Raw genomic sequence first — 24,964 nt, forward strand, 5'->3', positions numbered from 1 at the left:
GCTTTCAGCTCCAGAGGAAACCATGGGGCTGTCCGGGCTCCATGCAATTGGAGAGGGCACTTCAGAGTCAGACAGTCGATAGCCCTGGTTAACTCCGCATTCCAGTGGGCCACCAGGGTATCAGCTGAAAGGCCATCAACATGGGATAAAACATCCCCTACCACTCTCTGGAAACCATTTGGATCCATTAAGTGGCAGGGGCAGACCATCCGAATCAGTCCCACCTGCCTGCAGAGGGGAAGGGTCGTGGAGAAGTCCAATGCATACAAACATATACAAACATATACAAGACGTAGTATCAGAATGGAGGACAGCTTCTCTTTACAGCTTGATGAATCCCACCTTACAAGTGAAACTGAGTTAATCTATCATAATTTGATTACAAATTGGAAGTTCAACCAAGGCCTCAAATGCAAACTGCCTTGGGGTTGGATCTTGACTACAGGTTGCTAATGAGCCACTCCTGCATTATGGGGTTCTCCTTCCTAGTAAAGGCAACTACCCCGTGTGGAACCACCCCACAAACGTTCCACTTCATTTCAACTTCCAATTCCCAGGATCTAAAGCATACACATAGGACAACCAGTTAACCCTTTTCTTTTGCTCTTTGCCTTGATGCAGAAAAGGTACACCACACAAATAAATCACTTTAGAAAGTATGTGCCATGACCCACACTTCACGTTCTCGTATCTACCTGATGAGGTGGATTAGGAATAGGCACAGGGGTTAGTTTATGTCTCAAGGCAGGAGCAGACTTGGGCCTTGGCCTTTTAATTTTGGGCTCTTCCATTCTTTGAAAACCAATGTCATCTTCATAGGATTTCCTCGAAGGCAAATGTGCAGAGTCGACCCCCTCTTCCCTGTAATAATGTCCAGAAGGTCTACCTCGCCCCTTATGAATACCACAGTCTGGCTTGAGTTCAATCGACACAGGAGGCTGAGCTGTGGCAGGACTGGATGGTGGCGAGCCGGTCATGGCGGTTGAGTCCGAGGTGGAACTTGCTTGCTGTTTGTGTTTGAACTTAATAGAATCGCTTCTCTTGGGAGGGGTGGGAGGGGTGGAAATGGCTTCTGTTTTGGAGGGCTGGGGCGAATGTCCCAACACCTGACTGGGAGACAGGTAGTCCATCTTAGGAGGAGTGAGAGGCCTCTTGAAAGTGTCCGGATCAAAGATGGACTTCCGTTGTTTTGGCTTTTTGTACACAGAGAATTTTTCTGTTTCCGCAGCAGTAATGTTGACCATTATCTTGGGCCAAGTGCCACCACTGTGCTTCTCACCATGCCCTTTGTCCAACACACTCTCAATCACCATGCAGTCTGCTACTGTGGGCTCAAAAGGCAGTCTCCTGCTGTCCAGACCAACAATGCCATAGCTTGGTTCCCCATACACATCTGGACTAAAGGAGCCTAGGCTGTGTTCAGAGGTACTGTGGCACCCATGGACTGCACTCTGGTGAGAGTCTGTGTGCAAAACCGTGTTGGAGAATGGTTTCAGATCGCAGTACAAGTTGCTCTCCTGATCATTCTGGTCCTTCTTGGTGTCCATTATGTCTGGATTGAAAATGTCTGTTTGGGTTGAGCTGTTGTGTTTTAAGTTTCTTTTATTCTGAGCCTGCACCTCCGATGCATGGACCCTGCAGTTTGATATTTTCTCTGAATCCTTGAGGTTTTCAAATATGTTCTGACCACTCCAAGATGAGCTTGAGCTCTGAGGAAAAACCTAGGCGGAGAAATAAAAAAAGAACATGCTCTCAACAGAATGCTAAGACTGCAGCATCTTGTTGTGTTCTGCCCTCTTCTTCCTGCTGGTATAATTTGCAGGTTGCTAGGCAGTATTTTTTAACAGCTACGCAGTAGATGCAAGTAACCCCATGTTTTAAAATGGAAGGTGTGTCCTTTACTCCCTTTTACCTCCCACCCCCTTCCACACTCACCTTCATCAATGAAAGCGTAAGTGATTCCCTGCAGTTTCGCAGCAAAGCTTCACATTCAGTCAGTGATTTATTATCTAGTGCAATGCCATTTATCTGCAATGAAAGTATGGCATGTCAACCATGGAAAAGCTAGCAGTGGGTCAACACCTTGGCTGGCTGACATTCAATAAAGATAAATGCCAGGCTGCCTCAAGGCAATACCATCATGTGGTATTCACTATGCTCAACTCCTACAAACCACAAATTAGGTATCAGACACAGGTTTCCTACCGGTATCTGCATAACCACGGTGAGAACAGGATGCTGGGCGACATGGGCCTTCTGACTGTTCTATGTTCTTAGACTTGGATGATTTATGTTCCCACTCCCTCTAAAAAGCATTACTCCATCCCTTCTCTTGTCATGTGTTTGCATATGAGCCTAAACTAAGTATGTCTCCTTGGGAACCATGGAAACCTTGTGTAACAATGACTGAAAACTTGTGACAGCGTTGGATTCAAAGCTGGAGCCCCAAACTACAAACCATGATTTTCAGGGAGCCAATATTATCTGTGCCAGACTACATCATCAGAAAAGAAACAAAATGTAAATTTGACAAATGGGGTTCAACCGTCGAGTTTAAAAAGTCTTGACTTTAGACTGCCCCTCAGATTTATTTCTGAAAAGCCTTGGATAGTATGTCTCTTACTGGCACACATACTTGGATAGTATGTATAGTATGTCTCTTACTGGCACACAAAATTGTGGTCAAGGAATCTAACTATGTTTTGGTGTGATATCTGAATAGACAAACTATGGCTTGTTGGCAAACAGCAAGCCAAAGCCCGAAACCATTTGTGTTTGGTAGCACAAACCATGGTTTTATTAGCACAAACTGTAGTTTGTCATAATATCTGAATCTCAGTTCAGATACTGTATCTCTATATACTATACCTCAATTCTCAAACGTGAGCTAAGGAAACACTAAAAATGTGACTTACGGCAATAATTCTATCTCCCACTGCAAGGGATCCCTCTTTGGCAGCTGGGCTACCAGGCACTACAGTAGCAACAAATACTCCATTTTCTAGACCAATTCCACTATCTGAAATTGAGAAGATAGGTGCATAGGTTACTTTGTTAGTTACTATGGTATATATTTTTGTGTTTTTATATTGTGATCTTCAGATGAAGGGTGGTATAGAAATTTCACTGGGGAATGTGTGAAACAATTCCATGAACTCATCACTGAAATTAAAAAGGTATAAGGGAATTACCTTTGTGGCCAGCAAGATTTATGTGTAGTGGTGTTATCACTTTCCCTCCTAAGGACTTCCTTCTGCGAACAACCATATTTATAACTCCTCCACCGTTAAGTACCGCTTTTATTACTTGCTTCTTATCCTTGTTGGTAAGATCCACATCATTTATCTTCAACAGCCAATCGTTCACTCTGATTAATTAGAGCAAAGGCGAGGAAATCAATTTCCGTTTATTCTACATGTACTTATAAGCAATGATTAAGCCAAGTGAAATGCAGACACTTCTAATACCACGATGATACAACAATATATTAATTCATTACTTGGTTTCAGGAGAACGGTTTGGTGATTGGTCTATTTTTGTCATGACATCAATTAAGGATTCCTTAAGGATTGCAACATCTTTCACATTCATCAGACAGAGAGAACATGTCTCAATTTTTTTTTTCTGAATCAGCATTTAGGTACAGTTCATATAAAGTAGTAATATTTCTGCCAAAAGCTGTACAGGTGGAGAATTTCTGGTTTACAGACCAGTCTCTTAACTACTTTTTAAACAACGCCTTTCAGAGTAATTACTTTGAAAGCAACATTGAAAGATTGAGAGGAGCTGAAAACAAAAGAACCTTGGCATCTTCCCAAAAAAACTCTGGATGGCAGAGGTGTAATATACTTAAGAATTAAGGTGTGTGCTGATGAAAACAAGTTAACACTCTTAACAGCACTTGTCTTCACCAGGCAACCCTTTCAAAGTTTGCCAGAAAATATCTGTGTATTATTTCTCGTTTCAGATTATTGTCTGATGGGTATGTGCTGTTGATGCAATTTGGAAAAATGGGTGAAATTGCACTAAGTGCTTGGTCCATGTCTTGAGCAGCCCGTCCACTGTGTCGGGATTGTGTTTAGAATTAGCACACCAGATGCTTTGGGTAGCTTAGAAACAGTCCAAGCCTAGGTGCCTGGAATCATCCACCTGTCCGTTCCCTAAGGAATGTGCGTCCGTGCAGAGGCGGGTATAAAGCCAAGGCTGCATTCAGCTGCCTTGGCAGGAGTGTGAGGCATTCACCAAGAAAAGGCTTTGCTCTGTGCAAAGTATCAGCGGAGAAGCTGAAGGTTACATGCTGCATGGTTCAGTATAGCATGGTGAGCTAGCATGGTAAAGTGCTTGCAGCCCTCATCTTCCCAAGGTTAACTTCTAAGACCAGAAGAATTGTATTATAGTAGATTAGCTCATGGTGTACCAGCATCTCTTAAAGCAGGCACCCCCAAACTCGGCCCTCCAGCTGTTTTGGGACTACAATTCCCATCATCCCTGGCGGCTGGTCCTGTTAGCTAGGGATGATGGGAGTTGGAGTCCCAAAACAACTGGAGGGCCGAGTTTGGGGGTGCCTGTCTTAAAGTTTACGTAGCTGGTGTGCTTATATTTGTCTTGTGCCATGAGACAATAAACACTTTACACTCTAAGCTGAACTGAGTGGGAAAGGAGTTTTCTTAACTGGGAACTCTAGAAAAGGCTGACTACTGGAAAGCAGGAAAACTCATGATGTTCTGCTGAAGCTGTGCATACTCTGCTGATCACACTGGTCCAAGTGTGGTGTAATATTAACAACAGATGGTGGGCCCATGTCCAACAGGGTATGGGCTGATTGACTTTTACAGGTCATAAAAGGTGTGCTCTGCTCTTCAAAAATATAACAAGGGAAGCAACCTTCAGAATGCTGACAACCATTTCTCCTTTGCTGCCAACACTATTTTTGGGGGGAGTGGGGAGAGATAATCATATGCTCTATCAAAGTAGACCTGTGCAGACTGTCAAACCCAGTAGAAACCTACAGATTGAAAGGCAGCCTATTCACCCAGCCCCTACCTCCACAGGTTGACTGCAATTTACACGTCAGCATGCATAGTGTCTAAAAGCATTATCTGAAACCACAGTCACCTCCCCTGACCGTCCATGTCAACCCCATTTGTCCTCACAGGACCAATATATTATATTTATAATGCACGTTATATATTAGCACTGGCAACTAAACGACAAACTACCGATTCTTTACCTTAATCGACCATCTGCAATGCTTCCTTTGTCCACTTTGGTAACAAATATCCCGCAGTCTCCGGGAAGATATGGTTCATTCACACCTTCGGCAACATCAAAACCAAGGGCTTTCAAATCCATATCTTCCTAATGGATATGAAATGCTATATGTTATATGCAGTGATTCTGTACACATACGGAGTGTAAGTAAGCAAATTATTTTGACTATATAGTTTCTCCAGTTTTCTGTGCCTGTTTTTTCTTTGGGGGGGGGGGTGTGATGAGAGAGAGGCTTCAACAAATGGAACACTCTCTCTCACACACAAAGGAGAGAGTAACATTTGACCAGGATTTCAGTCTTACCCTGTCTTTCTCAAACTCTACTACTTCTGTTTCCCACTCTAAAGAATCTGTATCAATGGCTGAATCATGAGAGCTGTGGGCCATCAACTGCCGAAACCTTGCTTCCTTTTCCAACTGATTCTCCATCTTCTCTCTACGGGGAGAAACACAACTGAGTACTTCAAGCAAGGAAAGCAGATATCATCAGCATACAGTAAAAAAAAAATTTGTAACCGACAGTGGAGGTTGTGTCTGCAATCCAAAACCTTACATCAAATGGGACTGAAGCAGCAAACACAGACCTGGATCCTTTCTCTTTCATAAAGCAGTTACAAATCATGCCGACGCATACTTGTAACATTAATGCTATTCAAGAGGGCATCCACCCCACCCCATTCTGCTTGCCCAACCTGCTGCCACCGCCAGCACCAAGTCATCTCCTTCACTCTTCCAGCTTTAGAGGGCTTTTAGCCCTTCAGGGCTGGAAGGAGGTAGAGATCTGTGTGCAGTGTTTCACAGATGCCACCTTGGAAGAAAGACAGCCCAGAAGTTGAACAAGTGAATGTATTTAAATGCACAGGTAGTGGCACTAAACTATGCCAGTTATGGAGGTTGCTCTATCCCCACTGCAGATGCTACTGGAAGGCTCACCTGGGAGGAGACTGGCTATCTGCGGAGATGGTCAGCACGGCCCACCTGTTCCGAAGGCAAGTACAGCTGCCCTCCTGATTATACAACTGAGTGTTTTCATCCATTTCTCTCTCTCCTGCCCTCTGATTACTTAGCTATAGGCCTGGCTACATTATTTTGTGACGTAATTCTGGTACACACCTCCTCAGGTTTGCCAATTAACAGCATTTTTTGAAATGGGAGGGGGAAATTTCATACACATTCTTTTCAGCCTTCTAGGTTGTCCTAGCCCAAGGGCTCAGGTAAGAAAACACATAACATACAATATCAAGTCAGAGTTACACTTTGAAGGGGTTTCTGGAACGCACTTCAGCTCTTTCAGTTCACGCACAGCGTCGTTCTTTTGCTTCCTCATATCATCCAGATTGCGAAGAGCCTCAGCCAGGTCGCTCACTGCTCTGTCTCTTTCCCTCCTCAGGTTATCACACAGAGTCCTTCAAAATGGAGAAAAATTGAAAGGAAATGTTAATCTATTGAGATATTTCTTATTTTTTGAAAAAATCACCAGCACCCAAAGTGTTGTTTTTCAGACAGCCTTGTGCTAGACAACGAATTAGACGCAGGTGCCAGACTGGAACAAGCAGCCTGTACTCCCTACACTTCAAACTCTTTTCTCCTTCACTCCATTGGCAGTGGGCTAGAAAGAAGATTGTTGTTTAGTCATTTAGTCGTGTCCGACTCTTCGTGGCCCCATGGACCAGAGCACGCCAGGCACTCCTGTCTTCAGAAAGAAGATACCAAGTGCAGTTAATTAATAGAGTCATCAAATTGTAGTTGGAAGGGGCCACGAGGATCATCTAGTCCAACCCTCTGAAATGCAGGAATCTTTTTGCCCAGTGTGGGACTCAGACCCATGAACCTGAGATTAAGAGTCTGGTGCTCTACTGTGGACTTGTAAAAGGGTAAAAGAGTATTGGGAAATGATATATAATGAACTGGAAAAAAGTTTAAAAGTACCTTTCCCAAAAAACCAGAGTCCTTTTTGTTGGGGATAATTCCCAGGTGTCAAAAAAGAATATTTATGTATGCTACTACTCTGGCCCGTGTTTTGCTAGCACAAAAATGGAAAACGAGCAAGGTCCCAACCTAAGAAGAATGGCAACTTAAACTGATGGAATATGCACAGCTTGCAGATTTAACATACAGAATAAGAGAACAAGAAAAACATACATTTAAAGAAGACTGGAAAATGTTTACTGAATATATGGGTGAAAATTGTGTTCATGAATGGTTTAGTTCATGTAAAATATGCTGGGATGTATGGTATGCAAAATGAACCATGGAAAGAGAAGAAGGGAAGTCACTGAATTAAGGCTGTCTAAATGAATTATTTTGAAATGTAAATTAGAAAAAATAATAAAAATGTGTGAGAGAGTCTCATGCTCTACCAACTGAGCTATTTAAAAAAAAATGCTAATTTATTACAAAGCCAACATTACTGCCTATTATTTCTGCCATCCTGAGAACAGTTTCAACTGAATGCAACACGGCTGCAGCCCCTAGCAAATAACTGGGCATCTCAACTGTACACTGCAAATAAACCCCTGGGGAGAACTGTCAAACTTTTTTTTTTTTTTACCGTATGCTCTCTCGTTCTGCTACAATCTTGTCACGTTCCTGAAAGGCCCAATCTCTTCTGCATTTCGCGACTTCTGCTTCCTGGACAGCTTCTTTTAACTCCTGTGACATTGCCTCGTATTGCTTCCGCAGCATTTCAATTTCTTTGTTTGCTCGTTCTATATCCAGTGTAGCAGAATCTTGTATCTGAGGAAGTCAAATCATACAATTCATTTAAACACCATTCGTGGGATGTAGTTACACTTTGGGCTTAAAGGAACAAAAACCTTTTTTACAGGTGTTTTAAAAAATATACAAGAGTTCTGGATTTGGGGTATGAGCAGATTTCCCAGAATGTGTTCTATTATCATGCCATGGGGTCATTCTACCGACCTCCCACTTTAACTAACATAATTTCTAGCATTAATTTCGAAATAGGCACATGTGCAATTTGCCAGCTTCATGACATTTTTTCTTACAGGTTACTGAACACCACCAGTGTGTGCATGTGTATTGTTCACTTATTTAGTCATTGTTTTCTGACATCCATGACTACCAATTGCTGTTACTGAACTGTCTGTAAGATGCCTGCTACATTACGCTTTTGTTTTACTTGTGCATCATTTCTTTTTTTATTTTGAATGTTTTGATTTTTAATTGCATCTTCGTTTGTTGTACACCACCTTAATTTTCTTGGAATCAAAATGATTTGAGTAAATGATAAAAAAAGTATGTCCACTGATTATATAGCCTCTGTAGAACCCAAATGAGAAACTCTATTGATGGGCTTCCTTGTGGTAGCTGATTGCACAGAGAGTCCTCAATGAGTGCAAGAGGAAGCACAAACTTGCAAACTGTGCCTCTACCTGGCGAGCTTGATAGTACTCTCTCAGTAGATGATCTCTCTGGATGATGGCTTCTGTTCTTTCCTTCCTAGCCACATCTCTCTCTTCTTTCACCGTCTCAATATCCTTGCAGGCTTGATCCAGCTCCTTCTGGGCTTCAGCCTTGTCTTTCACTTCATGGCAGTACTTTTCCAAGAGCTCATTCCTTTCACAGATTGCTCGATCTCGTTCCACTAGAGCAGAGTTCAGCTCCTGAAATAAAATAAAAATCCATCAGTGGAGGTACATTAAGTGTACAAGAAAGTCTTTCTCTTAATGAAAACACACTGAATTTTTGAAAGCCCGTGCCATGCATAAGAAGGAATAATACAGCACAAAGCATGCATTAGATGCAACTAGCAAATATCTTTAAAGCTGCAACACATATTTGCTTGAATCAGAAGTTGAAACACTGTGCAGCCCCAAAGTAATAATAGAGAAGTTAATCCTCACTGAGGGATGATTGGCACAGAGGGCAATAACTTTCGTTATACACAGGCAACACCACTAGGTTTGAACAACTCTTTCTGGCCAGAGCAAGTGCCATACAATACCACACCTGTCTTAAGGCTTCCATTTCCTCACTAGCCACTCTTTTCTCTGAGGATGTGTTTTTCAATTTGGATTCGGCAAGTTCCAGCTCCGTTTGCAGCTTATCCACTTCTTTGATGACTTGATCCCTCTCGCTCATGATGAGACGGTACTCGTTGAAAACTGAGTCCCTCTCTTCCTTGTACTTCTCTGCATCCTTCACGGCTTTCAGCTGCATTGTTTTAAACCTCGTCACTTCTGCCTGCAACCGCTCCATCTCTCTCTGTAGCTCCTTGTTTTGGGCGGTGGCCTTGCTCAGTTCCTGCTGCACGGTCTCAAACCTAAAGAGAGGTGGGAGGAGTGTCACAGCAAGTCCTTTCACCATTTGTAAGGGAAAGGGGGGCCTATGAAAGCTTCCTACCTCTTAGACACCACACTAAATTGTGTAAAGGACTAAATGAGAAGTGAGAGTCAGCCATGTTTCTTTTGTCACATGACTGCCCTGATGTGGAGGTGGCAAAGGGGGAGAGAAGCAGTGGTTCTCATCTCATTATAAAATATATGTTGGTGAAAGGAGATGAGCTCTCCCCCGGATTACTTCTCTGAACTCCCATCACTTCAGACACTTTTCTCTCAGCTCACTTCACTTCACTTCACTAACCATGGTGCAGGGGAGAGGAATAGTTCACCCATGTATGATGTTTTTACCTCAACATGGGACACATATGATTATATGGAATGTGCAAGCAGAATTCCACTTCTGCAGCAGGCCTTCAGTTTCCTCTCTACCTCCACATTTAACCCCCAAATGTGCTGCCCAACCCTCAGAAGAGGATTTTGAGGGCGCACCGGGTTGAGGTAGACGGGGCAGGAGAGAAAGAGGAAGTGTCATTGTGTGCACATTAGTCTTTTTCATCATGGGATACAGTCCTGACAAACAAGCACACACACACACACACACACACACACACACACACAATGTAATATGTAACTGGAGCAAACACATGAACAAAATATGGCTACTCAATCAGGTCTCCCGAGTGACCAAAAAATGAACAAAGAAACAGAAAATCCAAGACACAACAAGAGTCAGAGAGGTAACTAGAGTGCTGAGTTTGTTCTAATAAAAAATAAATGAAAAATGAAATGGCTTTGTGGTAAAAAGCATCTTCTACCTTCTCAGAGAGGTGGAGTACTGCTGCTGGAAGTGTATTGCTGTGTCCCGCTGTTTCATCAGCATGTCAATCTGCTTCTGGAGTCGCCTGTTTTCCTCTTCCGTCTGCTCTAATCGGCTCAGATCAGTATTGTGGCTCGCTATCTTTTCATTGTACCGCTTCCTAAGTGTGTCGTAATCCTTCTTCACACCCTCCAGCTTGTCCATCGCTGTATCGTAGAGTTTATTCAGTATCTCTGACGACCCATTCTGCTTCATCACCTGGAATAACAGAAGACATTCTCAATAAGAATTCCTGACAGATAAACGTCAGTCATACCGTAAACAGGAGGGAGGAAACCAGGGGAGATTTTCTTTTCTGCTCTCTAGGGCCCTCAAAAGGGCTGACGACGTAACACCTTAAAAAAATTACAACATGGTTAGGGCCAAAGAACTGTGAGCAGAAGGAAAATAGCTGCAAATGCTGCGTTCCAAAGATATTGTACAGAATCCTCAGGGACCTGAAAAGCTGGTTTCAGAGCACAACACATGATTCTGCTCATTTAAGAGGTTGAATTAAGTTCTTGGAGAAACAGAATAACATTTTTAGATTTACTGTATTTTTCTGTGTATAAGAGGCCCCCTATTTTTTTAGCCCAAAATTAAGAAATAAATAATTGCAACTTTCTTTTAAAAAATTGGGGGGAAATATAATCTTATACACGGAAAAATACAGTAATTTTGGTTTTCTCCTAAAAACACTCCAGCACAGAATAGAAGGAGAGGAATTCCAGGAATGAAAAAGGCCCATAACATCCAGGAAAGAACACAAACAGCAGGAACAGTACCCAGACTTTGTGCAGCATATTCCCTCCCTGGAGGAAATTATTTCATTCTGAAAAGAAATCTCTCCGTATGTATACAAGTGGCTGCTCTTAAGAGATTTAGCCTTCCATGACCACTGGGATTTATACTCATTGATTATATATACCTTTTGGACACCAGAAGGCCCAAAACACCTCTCATGTATGTAATGCAAATGTTAAGATGTAAAACTACACTTGGCATCAAAGTTGCCAGCAAGATGAAGGGTCTGCCCTGCCTGACACAGTTACTGACATATTCCTTCAAAATAATACAAATGTCTTGCACATACTCAAAAGGGGAGAGTATATTGATTTCTGACACTTTTAATCCAATATCTATTCATGGGGCTTTCCTCCAATACATCACCCTGCCCAAAGGTATCTCCTAAAAATGGATCTTCTCCCACTGTCTCCTTCTAAGTATGAATGGCAAAATCACCCCCCAGCCCCAAGCTCCTCCTTTCTTTGATCTACTGTGGACTATTATGAGACAAAATGCAACTGCAGTTCCATTTAAGTCTACCACAAGGGGGCACACCAGTTACAATGTCCACTGCAGCCCTATTATAGATGCACAATGCTCAAAATTAAGCTAAAACCATTAAAATATATTCTCAACAAAGGGAGCATGGATTGTTTCCAGAACATTTGTTTTTATGAACCTGTCAATGCTAATACACGTTTATCAGGGTCAATTGGTAGGCATGCATCTATTTCCAGAGACTGCTCATAAAATACTCAAAGAGAAAAAGAACCCTGTTGGTTTGAAAAGAACAGCGTTCAAAACTTTTGGTAAAGTCACCATGGGGAAAAGAAGCCTCAGGCTAGAGTGGTGGGGGTGGGGTGGGGAGTCCCGTTCCCCAGAAGCAAACATCATTGCTACCACTTCCCTCTGCACAATATCCAGGCCTGGCCCACCCATGAGGCGGGTGAAGCAGTTGTCTTTGACGGCACAAGCCCCCGACGTGGCATCCCCATGGGCCTGCCCCCCACCAGCAGAGAAGCGGCACCAGCACTGGTGTCTGTTTCCAGTGAGATCTTGCCAAAATCTTGTGAGATCTCACTTATTGTGCAAGGCCTTCTGAGATTTCAGCAGAATTTCGCTGGAAATCATCTCAGGTGCTGGTGATGGAGGCTGCAGGGTGGGTAGCAGCAAAGCTGACCATGAGCTATCCAAACTCTAAAAAGAGGACAAAATCAAGAGTGCCACATTCAAGCCCTACTAAACATGGACCTAAGGTAGTCCTAACGAGAAGGGTTCACTTCCTCCACAGTAAACTGAGCTCGGTCACTTCCAGATGACCTCTTTAGTGAGCATTTGTCCTCATTTGTCTGTACAAAGTTTGCAAGGCAACGAGGAGGGCATTGTGTCAAGTCACCCCACACTTCCCAGTGCATTTTCCTATCCTATTACTCCGAAAAGTCTGATTTTTTTGGGGGGGGGGGCCTTGTGCAAGAACAACTTTGTCAGTGACTGAATCCCACCACAAAATAGGAACAGTCTGGAACTGTCCCTTATCAAGAATGGACTGCTTGTCTGGAAGAAGATAAATGCACCATGTGCCCTGTCTTAAATCTAACTCCCGCCCAGGTAGGTCTACTTTTATAGGGAAGCGCCAACCCACCTCATTCACCCAAACCTTAATAATAAAACAAGTCTTTTTATAAATCAAAGATGAGTCAATAGGGCCCTAATTGCTCCCCTATGCATGGCAGGGAACAAGAGCACTCCTTATCCACCACCCATACCCACCTGGCAGACCTGCCCTGCTTCCAATTCCCCAAGCTGTCTACAATGGTGCATAATATTTAATGACAGTCCACACATGTAAAAAATGCAACGTGTACAATATTTCGTGAAGTCAGTTTCCCAGGCAAAAAACAACCAATCAGACTACGTGCACAAAGGCTGTATTGAAAGGTTATACCCACAAATGGACCGGGGGTGGGCACACAGATTCTGCCACATGCATCAGAGAGGAACTGGGGCCTTACCAATGGAGAAGAAAGGGGCGCAAAAGGATAAGAAAATGGGCAAAATCATCTCCCCCTTTGCTCTTGAAAATTTGGCAACTCATGGCTTCCAGCTCAGCCGCCATTGCAAGCAGCTGTGTTCGCACTAGCGGACGCCAGCCCTGCAGGCAATCAAGGTTAATCTGGGAGTAATAATCTGAGCTTTCCCTTGCGGATCATCCGATAACTGCCTCTCGCTCCGATGGAATGCGGGGGCAGGGACACTGAGGGGATAGCGCTTCACGTATCGGAAACTCCCCAATGCTGCTGCCATGAGCGGAGGTATCTCTGTTTTTTATGAGAAGTATTTGAATTTGGATTTAAGAAGCAGAAGTGTTCCTGGAAGAAGAGACGGATAACCTGCGAAATGAATCTGTCACTGAGTGCCATGGTTTTGAACTGGAGAGGACTTTCATCATCACAACTAGAATGCTAGTAGGTGAAGGAAAGCCTTTGTTCTTTCTTTATATTACTTTACTGTTGTGCTATGAATTGGCAAGCCTTCACTGAAAAAGAATTAACTATTAATTAACTATTAAGGGACTGAAATTACTAATGGATTACACCTATGTATGGAATGCAGGGGGACATAACAAGAACTTATAGCTCTATTTACAGAATGGTGAAGGAATGGATTGTGCTGAATTGTATGAGGGTTCATACACTGTCAATTAAAGAGAGCTCAACTCTGATATATTAGAGTTTGGATGAGATGCCAACTCGTTAAAAACAAAAAGATAATAATTGGAAGTGATCCAGTCGCGGCCGGACCTGGACTACTTTCAATTTCAAAGCAAGATGGAGAGCTGTTGCATATTTGAAATATAGCTCGAGGGAGAGGCAATGTGAAAGAAGATGTTTTGATTTCAACATGGACAAAGGAAGAAAGTGAATATTCTGCACAGCTACAGGAAATAAATTACCTCTGCAAACTAAAGAATATGGATTTATAAAAATATGATGGAAAGTCATTCATCAGTGGCTGTGAGAACCAAGGGTTAAATAGGAATGGTGGAACTTGGACTAAGTAAAAGAGCTGGCGCAGGATTAAGGGAATAACATCAACTCCCGTCAGCAGGAACACGGGAAGTCAGCCAAAATGTTTAATTTGGATTGTTTAACTGGCTTGAATTGAGATTTGGCATGATTTGGAAATGTATTAATGTGGTTACCATTGGATTGTTATTAATGAAATATTAATAAAAATATTTATATATCAAAAACCAACTAAATAACTGCATATTTTCATACCAACATATATGTGTGGAAAGCCAGTATAGGTTTCTGCTTCCTACAGAGGTGCAATTTAGGGTGAGAGGACTCCATATTACTGCATATTATTCTGCAGGATCACCGATATCCCTCACCAACTTCATGGGACTACGTACTGGCTGTTGTTGTAACTCAGGATTGGAATCATGCACAAGAATGTATGAAAAGGCACAAATATAAGCGGTTGCTGTTTAATCTGTGATAACAGCTATGTACAAAAAAATCACACCAAATGCTTATAAAATGCATTTAGTACAATCACACACACACACACACACACACACACACACTTTTGCAGCCCTTCTTAGGTTACTTTGTGCTTGTGTACAGTGTCAATATTTTTGCACAAGTAACATGCAATTCAGCCTTATACAGGCACAGCAAATTCACTTAAAAACCAAAGTTTCTGGAAAGGGGGGTAGAGGCAAAGACTACAGCAATGGAACAATTGCTTGCACTGGGAGCTGGGGCAGAAAAGTTTGTGCCCCTTTGAAATAATTCTGCTGAAACTCCTTAATAAACAAATAGAAAATGAAGACTAAGCCATCTCTGAAAATGTTTGCGTTTTCAACTGCTTGCTCTTTAACGGAAATAAATAAAAGTTGAGGCATGAGCATAATGGTGGAAGAAGAGGAGAGAAAATTTAACAAGGAAGGAGTTCTCCCATTCAAATCCTTGACAGGAAGAGTAAATAATCCGAGCTGGGCCAAAGGGTGCCACCATGGCAACAGCAAGCAGGAAGAGACTTACAAGTCAGTCAGCTGCTGCATGGGAAAATCAGAGGCCATCTCTGTCAGTGGAAGTAATCTGATCCCAACTTTCTGTCCTTTTAAGCCACCAGGCTCCTTGTGCCTTTTGAACAAGCTGAAAAGACACCAAGCTCAACGCACCTACAAAGATTGGCACATGTTGCTGTTTGCCTCCCACCCCACGTCATTCAGAATGAGACTAATCCTGATGGGCAGTGACAAGAGGCATGGATGCACACTCATAGTTCCTGTTCCAAACCAACGCAATTCACTTGGACATACTGAGAAGAGAAGCCGCAGATTCTTTCTTTTGTTATTGACTGTGGCAAGAGCGAACAGGGTGCAAGCCCCTCCCCAGAGGAAAATAAATGATGCGGGCCCCAGGTTAATATTGGTACAGTGAAACTTCAGCTCCCAAATGCCTCCATTATCATACATTTTGGCTCCTGAACGCCGAAAACCCGGAAGTAACTGCCTCAGCTTTTGAACGATTTTTGGAAGCTAAAGGGCTTCCAGAGAGTTTTTTTCTTCTTTCGCCATTGACTTTGTCAACTGCCCTTTGATCCTCAGTTGTCAAACGTTTCAGAAGTCAAACGGTCTTCCGGAATGGATTACATTTGATAACCAAGGTGCGACTATCATCTCTTTTGCCAAAGCATCAGAACCGATGCACCAGATTTTGGCCCTTTAGTTCACAGTATTTCTTATTAGTGTATTTTTATTTAAAAGCTCTCGACAAAGATTTTTCACAGTGCTTTCCATAAGAAGCATTCACTAACAGGAGCCTGGTCTGGAGTAAAAACCAGCACCCTGCATAGAGGACAGGATCAGCAGCAGCCTATGCACAAAGATAGAAGCAATATTATTTGTTTGTTTGTTTGTTTGTTTGTTTATTAATTATTTCCACTCCTACCACTTAGTGAACACAGTTTCCTCTGGTTTATAGAGGGTGCTGTGGTGGTTGAAACAGAAAAGGTAGGTGACTGGAGTGGAAGTGGTTCTCCACCAATGTCCAAGCTGAGCAATTATGGCATAAATTCCAAAAAAGAAGAAGAAAGGAAGATGGGATCCATGGTGGTAGAGGCATTGAAGTAGCTCACCTGCTTTGCAACAGCTGTCCAGGTGCGTTTCCTGTTCCAGGTGGTGAACGACCTAGCAAATCTTAGATCTCCATGCTCAACCTTCCTATCCAAAATACTGAGGAGTTTTAACTAAGCTGTTTTTCCTGTGCGCACCCACCATTATTGTCTTAACATATCTCTTGTGAATTAACCCAATGCACCAACACCTCCCTGCAATTATACTTGGGGTCTCTTTTGAAAATGAGCAATGGATCCAGTGTCATTTCCACCTGAAGCGCTTTCCTGCAGGGCCCTAATGTGTCCCGTGTTCCTTGCCCGGGTGGAAGGAGGCTACGTGCACTCCGCCCGAGTTGCTTCCCATCTCTGGCCAGGCTGTCCAGTTCCCCCCACTTTGCGCGCTTCAGCAATGGAAGCAAATTAAGAGAGACCCCTCACTATCCTTGTCCCCCTTTCTGTACAAGGGTCAGGTTGCAAAGCCAGAGCTCAGTCCTGAGCAAAAGGTGGTTTCCTTTGGATTCAGAACAGGGGTGCCAACTTGAATGAAATATTGGGGTGGGTGTCAGGGAAGCTCCACCCTGCATAATCGAACACAAGTTCCAGCACACACACATACACAGCATTTGAATGGCAATGCCCATAAACATGGGGGGCAGGCTCCTTCAAATATTTTATGGGTTGTGGCGAAGGGACCACTAACATGTTCACATTCATATTTCGGATGCCTAGCAAAAACAGTGAATGAATGGAACAGAAGAGCTTGTGGGACTTGCATAGGTCAATGAGTTCTTTATACCCCCATCTCATACCTCTGGGAACCAATGAGACCAATCCTTCCCTTTTATATTGCCTAAAAAGCAAGGGCATACCCAGGGGTTGGCCCCAGTAAAAGTTGCAGACCCACGGGAGTGCAAAAATTGCACCTCTCTGTTCTGGCTCAGATCCTCTGCCAAGGATGCAAGGGACCGGTATATCTCCTTGCCAAGAGCACAAGGGAGCCTAAGTATGTGCAGTTTGCATAGGAATTGGTTCATATTTTTTCCCCCCCAAAATATAGTCCAGCCCCCAACAGTGTCTGAGGGACAGTGAACCAGACCCCTGTTTAAAAAGTTTGAGGACCCCTGCTCTAGATATTGTTGGATTACAGCTCCCATCATCCTTCACATCTCTGAAATTAAGAGCAGCTGAAGTGCGAATTGAGCAGCCCACTTTACTAGAAATCAATGCGATAGAAAATGGCAGCAGTTCTAATTTACACAACTAGGTCTGTGTTATAATCGAAAGTAAACTGCTCCTTGTAGTAAGGGGGGGACGGGTTATAGAAATTAAGGAAATCTATGGAAATTAAGGAAAAGAAATAAGCACTGCATGTTAAAGAAATGGAATGGAAGAGACACTCTCCTGCAGTGCCCAAAAAAACACTTGAGAAATAAGTGGGGGCGGAAAGAGACTAGAAAATAAATGAGAAGTTGAACTCAGCAGGCAAAAACAGGGCAGAGGCTACCTGCTGCTGCTGACTGCGCAGGTCTGTTATCTCCTTCAGATCCTCATCATGAAGTCTCTTCATTTCCTCACATGACTGCTGGAGGTGATTGTGCTCTCGTACCAACTGGCTGTTCTTCCGCTTCAAAGTGTCCATGTCCTCCTTCAGCTGTGACTGGTCACTCAGCAGACGACTGTGCAGTGTACTGTTCAGATATTAGAAATGTACACAGGAAGCGCTCGTAAAAATGCTCCAATGGCAATTAAAAAGCAATTGTAGAAAACGCAGAACAGCAACGTTGCTTTATCAAGTTAGAATCCCCATAAAAGAACCACCACAAATACAGCAAATCCTCCGGACTCAGAGGGGTTTATTAATTCTATACAGCTGTGTCTCTTCAGATGTTGTTGGGCTCCCCATCAGCCCAGCCAGCATGCCAAACATCAGTTGTGTTCCAAGACTCTCTGGAGGACCATAGTTTAGTCACCACCATTATACATTATGAAACACATAAATTAGCATGTGTTGTGTCATCTCCTCCATTTGATAAAGAAATTAAAAAATTAAGAAATATCCACCATTAGAAACCACCAAATTTGCCCTGTTGCCTGGTGTGGTGCATTTTGTTGATGCCTAACTGCCCTTAAGAGAATCCTCCTTGGCAGTGTCATTTACTGCAATGGACTCCAACTTGGAACTAGTGAAAGCAAGGTTCTGAAAGGGGGAAGCGGGGAACAAGTATGATCAATTCACTGAAGTGAGAAGGTCATCCACACCAAGCTAAGCTTATACTCCCCACCATAATTTTCAGAAACTGGCTCTCCATCTTCAAAGATTTTTTTTTAAAAAACTAATCCTAAATCTGCAGCCAAAGGCTTTGAACATTATCTCTCTACTGATGTTAAAATGATGGCATTTTAAAAGTTGACTGAAGCTGGAGATAAGAAAACTACGATGAACCTTTGAACATTAAAATCTAAGGCGGCTTAACTGACACGTAGTAATAGTAGGAGGAAACCAAAATACATCCCTGTGCATACGCTGTGTGCATTTACTTACTGATAGAAATCAGCCTCCTTAGCAGATTCTTCACATCTTTTTAGCGTTTTGGTGTGTTGGTTCTGTAGAGACTGCAGATCGGACATTGCCTTCATGCACTGAATCTTCAGCCTTTCATAATCATGGTTTGGCTTGGGGCTAGGCCTACCACAAAGATAGATTTAAGCTGAGCATGACCTTAACACAACATTCACATGAATACACATCAAACATTTTAAGTATTAAGGTGAAAGAAAACATGCACCCCCAAAGGTTAGTTTATATGAAACAAAAATGATGCATTAAGCATACTCTGTACCCACATGGAACAGAGTTGGCAATTGGTGGTTTAAATAATTTGCAAAGATAACATCACTAGTTAACAAAGACTGGTAGTCATCTAGGATCATCTAGTTCAACCCCCCCCCCTGCAATGCAGGAATCTTTTGCCAAACACAGGGCTGTAACCCACAACCCTGAGATTAAGCGTCTCATGCTCTCTGACTGAGCCATCCTAGGGATCCTTAACTGACCCCCACCCAACTCAAACAGCTGTGCCGTGGAAAAGAGCCAAAGACCCATGCCCAAGTGCACATACATTAGACCTGGGAATATGCCCTCATGTGACCGTTCAGTCTTTTACCTGCAGTCATCAAAGGTTGACCCAGGAGACGACAGTGCAAGACGCTTCCTCAACTCATCCCTCTCACGGGTAACCTGGCGGAGCTGAAACAAAATGGTCTCCAGTTTCTCATTCATCTGCCTCACATCAATGACTGCAGGGGGTGGTGATGATGGTTTACCTGTTGTACCTGTTGCCAAACACAAACAAGTATGGAATTAGAGGGGTTAGACAAAAGCATTTAAAAAAAACACCAAGCTATTCCAAAGGAAAAGACTGATAAATTTGCCAGGGCCATGCATGGCTGCAATGAAGACAGACTTGTGGTCAAGTGCACAAGTGTGGTTTTGGGTGCTAGCCACAATGCTTTCACAAACAATTGTTTTGTCGATTTGTTATCCCCTAAAATCAGTTATCTAAACACAACATATTGAGAACTGCAGTCAGGTTTTTAGGCCATGTAGCTTTGGAGACGAGCTTGAACACCACTGAGTGTCATCTGAATGATTCCCAAAGATTATCAAAATAACAGAGCAGTAAAATTTATTATGATGAAAGAATAAAATCTTAGGGCCTACTCTCTGGGCACAGTATCCTGTCTTCAGCTACCCATTCCTCTTACATCGATTTTGTACTTAATCCTAGGCTATTTGGAGATTATTAAAAAAGCAAATGCTGAAAACTGGAGCATTATGGAACAAGCTGAAGTGCCAGTGGTGACAAAAGCAATAAAACAAACAAACCAGAGCCAAAGGGGTTCAAATTCTGCCTTTTCCATGGGAGAAAGTCCCACAGCCCTTCTCTTCATTAAAATGTCCCCCAGAAACAGCTTCTCTCTGCTCAATTTAAGAAGGAGCCTGTGTTTTTCATGACCACAAAAGGTTTCCTAGCATTGTCAAGTATGACTTGGCATATGCTTCATGTAGCCCTCTAGCTTCAGGGGATGGGGAAGATTTGCAACACTCATCCCTTTCCTTACAGAGGACATTTCTAGCTGAATGCTAAAAGGCTTTTTATTTCATCTGACAGCTCACTTCAGTGTGGAGGAAGTGACCTGGGCTTCAAGCTCCGTCTTCTTTTTTCCACCTGACTGACTGCTTCATGCCACAGCATTTCCATCCTTTGCTCCAGCCAATCAAATTCCTCCTAACACGCTTGGGCCTGGAGACCAAAGCTCTGTTTTCTAAATTATTCCCCCACCTTTCGGTAACGCGCCTCTTTTCAGACAAACTGGATTTGTCATAACATATTTATTACAACTGCCGCCAAGTGCAGCTTGTTTTGTCAGCTTAAATGAGTGCTTCACAACTCAATTTTTGCTTCAACACTCAGCCCTGAGAACCAATCAGTATGTGGGTCACTTTTTCAGGCTTGCTTCCAGGTAGCCAGTTTCCACTCTAGTCACCAAAGTAGGCTCACTCATCTAACAGGGATGTGTCTCATCAACATGCTGTTGTGCCCAATGTACCATACACACGAAGACCATGAACTTTGGGGATGAAAAAAGTATAGACAGATATGGTTGCTGGGGACAAAGAGGGCAGTGTCCCCCAACTTGGCAACTTCCAAGCACAAACTGTTGGCAATTGCAATGCCTGCTGTAGGTATAGAGACTGATGCAGGAGAGACATGTTTTGTTGCAGCTGAGGCAGATGAAGATGTCTGGTTGTGCTGATGCAGGTGTACCACTGTGTTTCTTCTCCTCCCCCCAGCGGTCATTTCTCCTTGTCACTGCTATGGATACACAATCTGACGGCCTTTCTCCAGGCACTCCAGACACCTGCAAGGGATTCCCACATGGTGGGGTTGACGTTACTAGCCTTTGTGTCACATTTGCAGACATCTGTGTAACGCAGAGATGGCCTGCCAATTGGCCTGGTGACTGAAGCCAGCTCCCCATACAGTGCATCCTTGGGAATACTGCCATCTTCCATTATGTGGACGTAACCAAGCCAGCATAGACATTGCTAAGACAGGAGTGCGAACATGCTGGGAATATGGACTGGGGAAAGATCTTTGTTTGGTATTGTATCCTGCCATGCGCTACCAAAAGTCATCCTGATGCAGATGTGGAAGGCGTTGAGGCATCTCTCCTGATGGTTGCAAGTTGCCCATGACTCACTTCCATAAAGCAGTGTGCCAAACATGCAGGCTTCGTAGACCTTCATCTTCATATTACATTCTCCTATGCCCTTTTGTGGAGGTGGGCCTTTGCCATAGCTACCTTGACAATACATTTGTCCAGCTCAGCATCGATGGAAAGATTGCTGGTTATGGTGGAACCCAGGTAGGCAAAGTTGTCTACCACGTCAAGCATGTGGTCACCAATGCTGATGTGTGGAATGCTGGTGACGTCCTGATCAGTTGACATGGGCACACAAATTCTTCCCAAGGAATAAACTTTGGGAACCGTGATCCTTAACATATGTTTCCAGGTTCCTTAGAGGAAACTCCTTAAAATTACAGGCAATTACTATTTTGTGCATGTTGGAACTATACATGACCGTGCATGCAGTGGCGGAGCTTCATTCTCCGGCACCAGGGGCAGGGAGCAGGTGGGGGCAGAGCTGGCATGCCGCCCAAAGGGGCACGGCACGCACACTGGTGGCATGGCGCACTGCCCACAGGGACATGGCAATCACCCGAAATTCAACCTGTACTACACAGATGGTACTGCACTTCTTTGCACATGTCAAAAATGCTTTCTTCTATATCACCTAGTTTTGGGGGGAGGACTGCAATAAACTTTGTACGTATCATTTATGTTGGGAATGTCAGTGCAAGATTTTTGGAATTTTGATAATTACTGAAGAAACTATTGTTTTTTGTCCAAACCTAATGTTACTAAATATTTTGATGATACCAATATATAATATATTGTCAAAAGAACTGGCTTTATATATGATGTTGGCAGCATGGAAAGTAATTGCAACTCATTGGGTGGGAAACAGTCCCAAATCTTACACTGGGCACTTGGTACCACTCACTCTTAAATATAGCTATAATGGAGCAAATTATGCACAATCTGAGATTTCGACAAGGACTAGATCCTCCAGCCACTTTTATATGATTTGGCATTCCCTCATGACATATACAGCGGAACCATCATTTCCAAGACAACCCTCGTCACAAACCCGGCAAATCTGGAACTACAGTTGCAATCGAAATTATTCAACCCCCATTGCAAAGCAGGTTTATTATCAAAATTTACATACTTTCAGCTGTTTGAAATGAGCAAATCAAACCAAAGCAATTGAAATAGCTCAAAACAACAGATGCTTCAAGTGGTTTCTTAAAATTCAGCTGAAAAAGCAACTTATACTGGCTTCTCCAGTCTCACTATTATTCAACCCCCTGAATGGAATTCCTCGCAAAGGCACAAATACAACAGGTGTTGTCTCAAGCACACCCGATGCAACTCATCAAGGGCCCTGGGAGTTGCACCAGGTGTGTTTGAGGTGGAACACATGAAATAAGGACCATCATTTTTCGGAGGACATATTTGCGTGTGATGGATTGTATGTAAGGCCCTCTTCCACTGGAAAATGCAGCCAACTTGTAACCTGAGCTTCTGTGACTGTAATCGGTGCCACTGTGATTACAGTTCATGTGCATTTGTGGTGTATGCCTCAACCTTGTATCCCTATTGAGAGGTGCCTGCAGTTACAACACATGGCTAGCAAGGGAAGTGCAAGGCCATATGGGCTGGCGGGCATCAGAGAACCTTGGAAAGAGTTGCAGGGGTTCTTGCTTCTAAATAAAGGTATCTCCCTGTGTGACCTTGGCACCTACATGCAAAACAAGAGTCCTTGTTCCTGCCATTTCTATCAGAATGTCAGAATGATGCGATTAAAAAAACTACTTATGCAAGGGCCAGGGGTGAGGCGCACAACAGTGGCAGAAAGATATATGCATAAAAGGAAAAAGAACCGCTCTTTGCATCTCATTAGCATCTCAAAAAGCGCATGATGCAAGACTAAAACTTAGAAAAAGGCATGGTAAACCAGGCCAACGTTCTTTTTGAACCACTAAGCAGCAGGGCATGGTTCAACTGCTACCAAAGCCTCATGTTTTTGGTGCTTGGGTGGGTTTACAATATAGCGCAGGTGGTGCTGTGGTCTAAACCACTGAGCCTCTTGGGCTTGCCAATCAGAAGGTTGGTGGTTCAAATCCGCATGACGGGGTGTGCTCCCATTGCTCTGTGCCAGCTTCTGCCAACCTAGCAGTTTGAAAGCATGCCAGTGTAAGTAGATAAATAGGTACTGCTGTGGCGGGAAGGTAAATGGTGCTTCTGTGCGCTCTGGTTTCCGTCATGGTGTTCTATTGCGCCAGAAGCAGTTTAGTCATGCCTTAACATAATCCTGGAACTGAAAAACAGATCCTCCCCCCACCCCACCCCCAAACAAATACAATGTGTGGCATCACCACTCCTAGTTGTGCAAGAACAAGTACTGCACTTCCAATGAAGTTCTCGGCCATTTCACCTGTGTTTATTATGAACAAGAAGATAAATTTGTTCAAGATCAACATGCAACTCAAAGCAAACAAGCACAACACCACAGGCACAAGCATGGTTATTACCAGTACTGCTGAGAGAACTGCTGCTTTCGGAGTCTGATGGCATTATGGACAGTACGCTGTAAGTCGACCCTGTGGGGGGTGGGGAAGATAAAAATTTACAGATTAAAAAAAAAGTGTAGCTTAATTTACAAGGGACATACAGTTAGCAAGCACAAACAACCTTAAAAGTTTTCCTACCATCTCCCAATCCCCCTTTCTCTAAAACAGCTACTCACCTCATCACCTATGGCAAATAGCAGAAGGGATGGGATGAGGATAAAGGGCTTTTTGTTCCCTTCATTCCATGACTACCAGTCTAGGTAGGCCAGTCAACCGAAGGCTAAGTTGGCTGCCACCACTCCCCTTTATACAGACAGTACTCCTAATCTTAGACAGGAGAGAGCTCTGAAGCAGAGATAGCATCCAGTCTTAGACACAAATACACCCACACACCTACTTAGCATAAACTAAGGAACTAGGAACATTGGAAGTCGGAATAATCCTGGAAGTTTCCCTACAAATGCATCCAGGACCCCAATAGTCAAATTCTACCACATTTATTCAGAATAGAAAAGAAAGAGGAAGAATGTTGCTTCAAGAAAATAAACAAGTGTCTATTACATCCTATCCTATTATCGGTACTTACAGCCTTTTGGCTTTATGTATAGCATCATAAATGGTCAGTTGTGGGATTTTGTGTGACAACAGCACACTTTTTAAAGAATTCTGATCCAGGTGGGCCTTAACTAACAGCTGGCAGTGTCAAGACAATCACAAGGCAGTCAGGTAGCCAGGAGAATACCCTGGGGGCAAAAACTGGGGCGTATTGAATTTTTCAGCTTTCAAATTTCAAAAATGAGGGGCACTAAGAAGTTGCAACATGATTGGGTAATTCCAGATATATTTGGGTTCAA

At 43.2% G+C, this 24,964-nt stretch overlaps 1 protein-coding gene across 5 annotated transcripts in view; it reads right to left on the reverse strand.

Moving 5' to 3' along the window:
* LOC117046592 (disks large homolog 5-like) overlaps positions 1–24,964 on the reverse strand; it is a 93,113-nt gene that overhangs the window by 27,327 nt on the left and 40,822 nt on the right. For 3 of the 5 annotated variants that reach the window (XM_033148679.1, XM_033148678.1, XM_033148682.1), the window contains exons 2-16: positions 24,072–24,140; positions 19,512–19,680; positions 18,890–19,033; positions 17,852–18,035; positions 10,391–10,650; positions 9,244–9,556; positions 8,667–8,897; positions 7,823–8,007; positions 6,507–6,677; positions 5,575–5,707; positions 5,231–5,358; positions 3,192–3,367; positions 2,916–3,019; positions 1,936–2,028; positions 696–1,721 (exon numbers count right to left, since the gene is read on the reverse strand). In XM_033148679.1, the coding sequence (XP_033004570.1) occupies positions 696–1,721; positions 1,936–2,028; positions 2,916–3,019; positions 3,192–3,367; positions 5,231–5,358; positions 5,575–5,707; positions 6,507–6,677; positions 7,823–8,007; positions 8,667–8,897; positions 9,244–9,556; positions 10,391–10,650; positions 17,852–18,035; positions 18,890–19,033; positions 19,512–19,680; positions 24,072–24,140 (3,386 nt within the window). The remainder of the gene's footprint in view (positions 1–695; positions 1,722–1,935; positions 2,029–2,915; positions 3,020–3,191; positions 3,368–5,230; positions 5,359–5,574; positions 5,708–6,506; positions 6,678–7,822; positions 8,008–8,666; positions 8,898–9,243; positions 9,557–10,390; positions 10,651–17,851; positions 18,036–18,889; positions 19,034–19,511; positions 19,681–24,071; positions 24,141–24,964) is intronic. The other 2 variants (XM_033148681.1, XM_033148680.1) reach the window with 1 other exon arrangement.

The sequence above is a fragment of the Lacerta agilis genome, chromosome 5 (genome assembly GCF_009819535.1).
Source record: "Lacerta agilis isolate rLacAgi1 chromosome 5, rLacAgi1.pri, whole genome shotgun sequence".
In the NCBI taxonomy this organism is placed as follows: domain Eukaryota; kingdom Metazoa; phylum Chordata; class Lepidosauria; order Squamata; family Lacertidae; genus Lacerta; species Lacerta agilis.